At 39.5% G+C, this 10,471-nt stretch overlaps 1 protein-coding gene across 1 annotated transcript; it reads left to right on the forward strand.

Moving 5' to 3' along the window:
* Positions 1-6,261: 6,261 nt before the first annotated feature.
* Positions 6,262-6,729, forward strand: LOC130933869 (uncharacterized). The gene is made up of 2 exons (XM_057863476.1): positions 6,262-6,405; positions 6,484-6,729. The coding sequence occupies exons 1-2, from the start codon at positions 6,262-6,264 to the stop codon at positions 6,727-6,729; spliced, it is 390 nt and encodes a 129-aa protein (XP_057719459.1).
* Positions 6,730-10,471: the final 3,742 nt, after the last annotated feature.

A 10,471-nucleotide genomic window follows, 5' to 3' on the forward strand; every position in this document is an offset into this window, starting at 1 on the left:
GTTTTAAAATGTTGTATTTTTATAGAGGGGTAGGTTTGCAATTGAGTCTTGTATGAACAATTATTACGTATTAATATTAATTATGTGAGTATATGTTTATCTGACATAGTTGAGTTTGATGTATATAACCAAATAAAAAGGAATTTCATTTTTCTTAAAAACTATCAATAAGTTAACGTGTAGAAATTCAATATTAAATAAATAAAGTATGAAATTCAAGGAGTAAAGTTAGGTAATGCCCGGGCCTTTAATGCAATCATGATATGTTAAAAGTTAGGGTGTTATATCAACAATTCAAGGATGTCTAAAAAAGATAGAGAAGGATCCTCGGGCCTAGTTTTCTTAATCAACTGGTTCGGTAATATTGGGTTGAGTCTAAAATTCGGGTCAGGCTTGACAAAAATGGAGCACAATTTTCACGATAGGGATGGGCATGCTAGGGAAGGGTTTACGACAAGTGTGCAAGAAGCTGCATCTGCGAAACTTGCCTTGGAGACCGGTGCGGAGATGACCGAAGGAGACTGAATCGGTATTGAAAGAGTGAAGCTAAAATCTGGCCACAACAGAAGAGGCTCAACATGGCAAGGGAGATGCGTAACCCTGATGCCACCTATGTTGGATTGTGAGATTGAGGAAAAATTGGTGCCAGAGAACCAAGCCGCTACTCTCCCGGCAGTGACATTAAATGGAGGGACTGGTGGGTTGGGTGTGTATGTCGATGATGATTATTAGAGCAATAATGAGTAGTTGTGTTAGAGTAATGATGAGTAGTTGAGAGTAAGTAGTTGGTAGATAAATATTTATGAGGTTAGTTTGAAATATCTTTATAAATAGCATGACTCTTGTATCATGTAAAACACAACTTCAATACATATTTTTTATTTTCTTATCTTTGTTTTCTTGTTATGGTATCAGAGCTCTTTTAGAGTAAGAGCTCTGTTGGTACCTATGGTGAAAACTTCAAATCCAAATAATCAGTCCCACATCGCCTTCTTCTTTTCCAATAGCAGAATCATCTTCTAACGCAGTACAAGATCCCACCATCTCTTTCTATATTCATCTTAGTGAAAATCCAACCTTGTCACTCTTGTCCTTAATTGCAGTAATTATCACTCTTGGTGTTGATCATTTTCTATGGTCATCATCTCCAAAAGTAAATATGGCTTTTTCACGGGCTCTATTCCTTCTCCTCTAACTAATGATCCTCTGTTTTTAATATGGGAGCATTGTAATAACCTGGTGTTGTCTTGACTATTTCATTCCCTCTCTCCCTCTATTACTCAAAGCCTTGTTTATTTTTCTACTGCCTCTTCTGCATGGACTGACCTTAAATAGCATTTTTTCCAAAGTGATCTTCTTCGTATTGCAAAATTACAAGAAGAAATTTATGCTCTTAGACAAGGAAATCAATCAGTAACAAAATTTTATACCCTTTGAAGACATTATGGAAAGAGCTCGATAACTCATGTCTTCTTCTCGTTTATAATTGCCCATCCAAAACACATCGCTCACAAGGTTTCATCATTCGATTTCTTAAAGGTCTTGATGAACGTTTTTCTGTAGTCCGGTCACAAGTTCTTCTTCTCGATCCTCTTCCACCCGTCACCAGGGTCTTCTCTCTTGTCGTTCAATACAAATGTCAACTTCAAAACGCATTGGGGATTCTGGATGATTAACGAACCATTGTTGCTGCGGTAGAAGCTTGTTGTCCTCCTCTTGGCTGTGGTCGTGAGTATGCCTCTTCAAAGCCAGGATGTGGCAGCAGCGGTTCCTCGAAGGTTTGCTCTTATTGTGGTCGAGGAGGGCACACTCTGAATGTGTGTTACAACAAATATGGCTACCCTCCGGTCACCCGCGTCACCCAAGAAAACCACGATTCTTTGACCGTGACTCTGCCTCCGTTAATGCCGTCATTCCGACACCACCTACTAGTTCTCCCACGCTACCAATTCCCTTTCATGTCCTAGTTCATGAAGAAAGGGCTCCTTGTCAGAGAATACACACAGAGTAGGCTTTGAACCTCACTCCAACCCAACACAACATCCTTCTAGCACTTTTACAAAAGGTTGAATCTCAATCTTCAAACAGCAAGGATAAAAGTCTCTCACCCTCCAATCAAATTGGGCTTCTTCCTAACCTAACTTTGGGTACCCATTACTTATGCTCATTCCACACTTATTCTATTTTAAATAATTTTACTGCTCATATTACTTTCAATTTATCTTGGTTCATATCTTTTTCTAAAATTAATTCAGTTACTATTCATATGCCTAATAGTTCTAAAGTTACTTCTTTTTATAAAGGTGTTGTCAAATTTTCAACCCCATTACACTTTTTAATTTATGGCATTTCTGTTTAGCACATCTTTCTGGACAAAAATTAAAATTTTTACATAGACAATTTTCCTTTATTTCTATGTCCCATGATGAGCCTTGTGATATTTGTCATTTTTTCAAACAAAAGAAACTTTCATCCTATCCAAGTTTTAATAAAGCTAATGTAGTTTTTGAATTATTGCATTTTGATATATGGGGCCGTTTCGACAAAATTTAATTAATAATCATAAATATTTTTTAACTATTGTTGATGATTTTAGCTGTTTCACTCGGATAGTTTTATTACAATAAAAAAGCAAAGTGCAAACTCATGTCAAGAATTTTATTGCATTGGTCGAAACGTAATTTAACTCCAAAGTTAAGTATATACGTTCCAACAATGGACTAAAATTTTTCTTACATAATTTATTTTCTTCAAAGGGTATAATTCATCAACGTATTTGTGTTAAAACACCAGAACAAAATGGGAGAGTAGAACGTAAGCACCAACATATTTTAAACGTGGCTCGTGCTCTCATGTTCTAATCTAACTTACTTCTATCATTTTAGTCCTACGCTATCAATCATGCAATTATCTAATTAACTGAGTCCCTTCTTCTGTAAATAATTTTAAAACTCTTTTTGTAATTTTATTTAATAAATCTTCTAACTACAATGATATGAAGATTTTTGGTTGCTTATGCTATGTATTAACTCTTATGGATAATCGTTCTAAATTTGATCCAAAGGCAAAGAAAGCTATTTTTCTTGGTTTTAAAAGTAGAATTAAATGGTACATTGTTTATACTTTGGAAAATAAAAAATTTAAAATTTTTAACAACATTGTTTTCTATGAAATGGTAATGCCTTTTGCTACTAGTACTAGATCATTTTTAAACATACTAAACCCACACATGTCCATAAAAAAAATTCCATGAAACACCAACCGAACAACCCATTTTCCTTCCCATTAGGCCTGAACCATTACCCATTGACCCACCTATACTTCATCATCAATCTAATACACCTGAGTTCATCTCTTCCCCCTCCTTCACAATCCTTGCCCACGTCCCCTACTTTCCAATCCGACATAATCTCTCCTACACCGTCCTCAACCATTCCTCCTACCATCTGTCACAGCCTCCATCAAAGACATCCCCCAACCGTCTCGTTGAATACATCTGAGGCTCTTCTCTCGTTGCTCCAACTCCACCATATTCAACTTATAGGTACCCTACTTCTCTCTCCCCTTCTCATAAGAAATTCATTTTATTCTTGCATTTTGAAATTGAGGCAAAGTCTTTTCAGCCAATAAATATTTTTGTTGGCGCAGTGCTATAAAAGATGAACTTGTTACTCTGGATTTGAACCAAACTTGGTCTGTTGTAGATTATCCTCCTAGTGTAAAATTCATTGGCTGTAGATGGGTGTATTGGATCAAGCATCATCGTGTGAAATGCTATAAGGCTTGTCTCGTAGCAAAAGGATTCACTTAAACAGAAGGGTGGATTTTTTTGAGACTTTTTTCCCAGTAGTGAAACCAGCTACCATCTGACTTGTATTAGCTCTGGCTTCCATGAAGAGGTGGCCTATCCATCAACTAGATGTTAACAATATTTTTTTGCACGAAGATTTATTTGAAGATGTATACATGACCTTGCCTCCTGACATCAGTTCTAGTCATCCAAATCAATGTTGTAAACTACTGAAATCATTATATGGTTTGCGACAATCAAGTCGTATGTGGTATGAAAAATTATTCAAACTTTAAATTTCTTGTGGGTATCAGCAGACTCTCTCTTATTGCCATATTTTTGTCAAATTTATTGGTGCTGAAGTTTCTATTTTATTGGTATATGTTGATGATATTGTTCTCACAGACAATTCTATTTCTGAGATGACTGCCATAAAATCTATTTCAAACCAGCATTTTAAAATCAAAGATGTGGTTATTGAAGTTGCTCATTCTGCTCAAGAAATTTCTTTATCTTAAAAAAAATATTGTGTTGATTTATTAGGAGACTCTGATTTGTTGTGTAAAATGGTATTGAGCTTGTAATTTAAATAACTTGCAAGAGCAAGCTTGAAGAGAAGAAGGCTTGTGAGGCAGCCTTGAGTAGAGAAAATAGAGGAGAGAAGAACGAGATTATGATTGAGAGAGAAATGGATTTTAGAATGATTCAATTGATTTAAAGAGTCAAAGCTATATGCAGTATATATAACTGTACTGTACAAATAGAAAAAATTAAATAACTAACTAGTGGTGTAGGATTTAAATCTAACAAACTAACTAACCTGCCAACTATACAAAATAAACTCTACAGCTATACAAAACAAACTTTAACAGATTGCTATTTTGCTGTATTTTAGTTTTATTGGACAATACAAAGTATGCAGCTATATTATGTCATAGCCCCCTGCAAGCTGGTATTACTTAGGTTGTGCAAATCAAGTAAGCCCAGCTTGAAAAGCAAGTGAGAAAATGGGAGCAAGGGGTTTAGTGAAAAGATCTGCAGGTTGATCGCTAGAGACAATGTGCCCGAGATTAGAAATTTCTTCTTTAAACTTATTTCGAACCACATGACAATCTACCTCAACATGCTTGGTTCTCTCATGGAATACAGGATTTGATGCAATGTAGATAGCCGAATTATTGTCACAAAAAATATCAACTGAAAGTGGAGGGTGAATGTCAAATTCCTTTAACAGCTTGAGTAACCAAATAAGCTCACAAGTGCCATCAGCAAGGGCACGATATTTAGCTTCTGAGGAGGACCTTGAAACTGTGACTTGCTTTTTACTCTTCCAAGAAATGAGAGTGTTGCTCAAAAAGAAGCAATAGCCACTAATGAATTTTCTAGTGTCTTTGCAAGAACCTCAATCAGAATTTGTGTAACCAGACAGTTTAAAAGAATTGTTGCTTGAGAAAAATAGGCCTGTTGTAGGGGATTGCTTAAGATATCGAAGGATTCAATAGGCTGCCGTTAAGTGAGCATCAGTGGGTGAATCCATGAATTGAGATAAGCACCCAACTGAATAGCTAAGGTCGGGTCTTGTATTTGTAAGATATAGAAGTCTGTCCACCAATCTGCGATACATGGTTGCATTAGGAAGAGGAGAACCTGAATCCTTAGACAGGGAGGTAGTATACTCCATAGGCGTAGAAGCTGGCTTGGCACCAAGTAAGCCACAATTCGTGATTAAGTCTAATGCATACTTCCTTTGATACAGTGCAATACTGGTTTTGTTGCGCGCTACCTCCATACCAATAAAGAACTTGAGGATGCCAAGATCCTTAATCTTGAATTTATCATCTAAGAAAATCTTAACAGCCTGAATTTCATCCAGATCGTTCCCTGCCAGCACTAGATCATCCACATAAATAAGGATGGCAGTAAATCTTGTACCGGTGGATTTAGTAGACAATGAATGATCATTTTCAGATTGAGTGAACCTCAAGTCAGCAAGAGCAGCAGAGAGTTTGATGTTCCACTAGCGACTAGCCTTCTTCAAGCCGTACAAAGACCTCGTCAACTTGCAAACTAACTTTGGATTCGAACACTGCAATCCCTTTGGGAGCTTCATGTAAACATCTTCATGAAGGTCGCCATGTAAAATGGTATCGAGCTTGTAATTTAAGTATGATTTTGGTCCCTAACGTTGGGGCCAAAAATTTATTTCGTCCCTCGGCTTTTTTTCGCTTCAAAAAGGTCCCTGAGGTTCCGGTTTGTTTTAAAATCGTCCCTCGGACGATTTTACCCCTGTGGTCGTTAGGTTTAGATATGACCGTTTTAACGGATATGGGAAACGTTAATTAATATAAATAAATAATAATAGAAGGATTAAATCAAGAAAGTGAATGAATGTGAAGTGCAGGGGAGGGAGGAGTAACGACGGGAGATGCTGCTGAAGGTGGACGGCTAGGGTTCACGAGACAGTGGCGTCCATGGCTTCCCAGAGCTCAAGAGCCTCACGTTTTCGTTCAGATGCTAAGGAGTTGCTTTGTGGCCATGGTGAGAGGCCGATTTTGCTGACTTCATCGACGAAGGATAACCCTGGACGAAGATTCTGGGGTTGTGTATACTATAAGGTAAAGTGTTCTTCCTATTTTGCTATTGTGGGTCTGAGAATTTGGGATTTCTTCATATGTTTCTATGGCTCCTATTAGGTTCAGGATGGGTGTGATTTCTTCAGATGGGCAGATCCGGAACCTGGTGGTGTTCACCAAGAGGTTGAATTTGCAAGAAATAGGAGGAAGATAACGAAGTTGAAGGCAAGATTGAAGGAGCTGGAGACGAAGCTTTGGGTTGTGGCTGCTCTATGTATTGCTGGGTGGGTGGGGTTTTTATTCTTATTCCTGCAGAATCATTATAACTTAAAGCACCCGAATGGAATGCACTTAGGTTATAGATGATTTGGTAGGGAATGTTATGAGGTTTCCTGTGTTGTGTGGGTAGAGTTTGAGAGTATTCTGTGATGTTACAATGGTTTAGGTTTGTAGTATCTTTGAAACTGTTTGAATTAATGAAACTGTTTGAATTAATGAAGGAAAGTGTTGTTTACTGTTGCCCAAATTGTCACCTTCTTTAATGGTAGAGTTGTGTTATTTTGTAATGTAAAAGTAGTTTATAAGCAAAGCAGAAAAGCATTCAATACAAGATCTGAAATTTCAATAATTAGTAATGGAATATTTCATTTGATGAGTAGTTAAGACATACAAAAATATTTTGTGGTTGCCTTCACATGCCTAGTACGAAAAAATAGAGAAGCAAGACTTCAAGTTTCCTCAGGAACTTAATAACAAAATTACAGTTCTCAAACCAGAAAACAGAGAAGCAACACTTCATTTTTCCTCAGGAACTTAATACCAAAATACAGTTCTCAAACCAAAAAACAGAGAAGCAACACTTCAAGTTTCCTCAGGAACTTAATACCAAAATACAGTTCTCAAACCAAAAAACAGAGAAGCAACATTTCAAGTGTCCTAAGGCACTTAATACCAAAATAAAGTACCAAGATTAAAAACATTGCTTGCAAGTCATCAATACAAAAGTCACAAAATATTCCACACTCAGATCCTAAAGATTTCCCCACTGAGATGGGGGTAACTTGGCCATCAACCTCAACTTTTGCAGGGGTAGATGAGGTGCACTGTATTGAATGACAGAAAAGGGCCTCTTCCTCACAGATGGCTGGCTAGGAGGCTGTTTGTTGCTGGTGGAGGTTGCAGCAGATGCAGCCTTGTTGTTGGGCTGGGCCACAGTGTTGGGCTGAGTGGAAGCTTTCTTGGGCTTAGTGGAAGCTTTCTTGGGCTTAGGTGCTGTTGTGGTGGGCCGGGCTTCACGTTTCTTGGGCCTTGTGGGGATTTTCCTGGTATGAGAATCTGGCAGATTGGGTGGTGATAGTGTAGTATTCCTGTTTCTCCCTCCCAAAACTGTCTGACCAGGTGCCAGATTAGGTGCATTCTTGTTGGCTCTTTTGGTTGAAGTTTGGGCTTACAATGAAAATGTAAATCATAGAGAAAGTTACACACATATCATATAGCAGTTAAATTATATAGATTGCTTAAATAATGGTAGTTGAACCCTAGAATAGCATGTCACAACCCCTCTTACCCTCTTCTTAGGCTGCCAGCAGCCGCTCTTCTTGTGACCAACTCCACCACAATTGGAGCATCTTTGGACTTCTCCCCTCCGTGACACATGAGTCTGGCTTCTATTGTCTTCATCTGCAGCCCCTCTTTTCCTCTTCTTCACCGGTCTGTGGCTTGGCCTCCTGTATGGAGGTGGGATGACATCATCATATTGAGTCCTCTCCCATAGCTCCGGGCCGTTTACAGGGTGTATCACCTCCTGGTAGCACCTGATGTAGGCCTCCTTCTTGTAGTAGTCATCCACATATGACTCCAAATTAAGGCCTTTGAAGGTGATGCAGCTGATGGCATGAGGACAAGGAATCCCACTCATTTGCCATTTCCTGCAAGAACATTCACCAGCAGCAAGATCCACAACATACTTATCTAGACCACACATTACCTCGTAGTTGCTAGCAGATGACCAATAAGGCCTCCAGTCCCTAGCTAAGCTTGCCCATTTTTCTAATTTCTTCCTAATCATTGGCATAATGTTTCCTGGATAATTAAGAACCCTTTCCCTATTTGCAGCCCATCTAGTCATCATATAAACCCTAATATCCTCTAACATGCTCACAATTGGTTTCTCTCTTGCTTCTACTAACACAGCATTGAAACTCTCTCTCATATTATTAACAAGACTATCACATTTAGATAGGAAGGTAAACCTGGATCTTGACCAGAACCTTGGTGGAATGCTATTCAGATGTCTAAATGCTCCCTCATTCAGAACTCGCAAATTTTTCATCTCCTTCTCCCAGCTCTGCCAATGACTTGCTTTAGCACACCTCCACATCTTGTTCTTTAGCTCTAAACCAGGAAACTTCTTCCTGAAGTTGCTATAGAGATGCCTAACACAGAACCTGTTATCCACCCCTGGAATGACCTCTTCAAACGCCGGCAATAAGCCCTGTTTTCAAGAAGGTAATATTTCAAATTGTTAGTTCATTTATAAATGTATACAAGTGCAGCTTGCATAGGCTTATATATGGTGAGTTACCTTTTGCTGATCAGACATAAACGTGCACTTTGCAAGATTGTGTGGGCTTAAGTCATCGGACAGGTGACGCAGAAACCATACCCAAGAGTCCTTAGTCTCCGCCTCAACAACCGCATATGCAATTGGAAGAATCTGGTCATTTGGGTCTCTTCCGACTGCAGTCAACAGTTGACCACCTTGAGGAGTTTTCAAGAAGCAACCGTCCAGCCCAATGAACCTTCTGCAGTGTTGAAAACTTTTCTTGCAAGCATCAAAGCATACATACATTCTTTGGAAAACACAACAATTCATCAGTTCTGTGTTCTGTCGCTCTTGAGCAAAATCTGGTGATCGAATTACCTTCAGAATCACTGTGGAACCTGGGTTTGTTCTTAGGAGTTCATGGCAGTAGTCGTTTATTCGCTTGTACTGCTCCCTAAAGGCGCCCTGTATCTGACTCAAAGCCTCCTGTTTTGAATTAGCTGCCATTGTTCTTGTAACAGTCAGGTTCCATTTTTTGTGAGCCTTTGCAACCAGCTCCTTCACCTTGATCTTTGGGTTGGATTCAACTTTCTTCTTAAACTGGCTACCCAACCATTTGCTGTGCATAATCCCAACCCGGTGTGTCTGCATGCAAGAATGTTGAAGATTCATGCTTCTTAGTTGCCAAGTAGACTCCTCACCGACCCTGTGTGCATATAACCAAAAGGGGCAGCCTTTCTGACAAACAGCTCGGACCCTCACCAAGTCGCACTTTTTGAATTTAATGTTCCTAGCTGTGTTGACTGCATAGGCCGCTACTGTGTCCTTGAACTCTTGCCAAGATTCATACAATGTACCCACCTTCCATTGGTACTTTCCCATGTCCTTTTGTGTCTTATGCACTGGAAACCTCTGCCCCCCCTCCTCAGCATCATACTCCCTATCATCAGCACCCATCCCTGCTCCTGCAATTACATGGTCCTGCTCCAATTCATCACTGTCAACTGCATCCTCATCATCCAAGTCACTTGTGACAACCTTTTTGCCCTTCTCCACATTACAGTCCTTTGGCACAGTATTATCTTCACTGAATCCACTTTCATAGTCGTACACCTCATCACTGTCAGTGAAGTGGATGTCTTCCACACTGTTTTCCTCTTCATTAGATGGCAAGTATGTTGGGTCACCACTGTCTTCACCACTGCTAACATCATCACTAACCGCCTCACGTCCCTCTTGGCCTAATTCCACTCCACCATCCTTATTCTCGCATTCTTGTTCATCAGCAACCCTAGCTCCATCACTGTTATCTACATTGCCTTCGAACACCACTAAATCCATACCACCACCCAAGGGTTTCTCACTCTGGCCACCTACCTTCTCTCCCCCCACGTCCAGAAAACCCACCTCCGGAAATCCCTCCGCATCCTCAACCTCATGCACCACAAACAGATCAACAAAGCCTCTCCTCCCTGCTATGGTAGACATTTCAATTGCCTCTGTGTCACCTACCAACAGCTTCGAGTGACGCTCATAATCATCCTCAGTTGGGTCTTTGTACCA

The sequence above is a fragment of the Arachis stenosperma genome, chromosome 6 (genome assembly GCF_014773155.1).
Source record: "Arachis stenosperma cultivar V10309 chromosome 6, arast.V10309.gnm1.PFL2, whole genome shotgun sequence".
Lineage (NCBI taxonomy): Eukaryota > Viridiplantae > Streptophyta > Magnoliopsida > Fabales > Fabaceae > Arachis > Arachis stenosperma.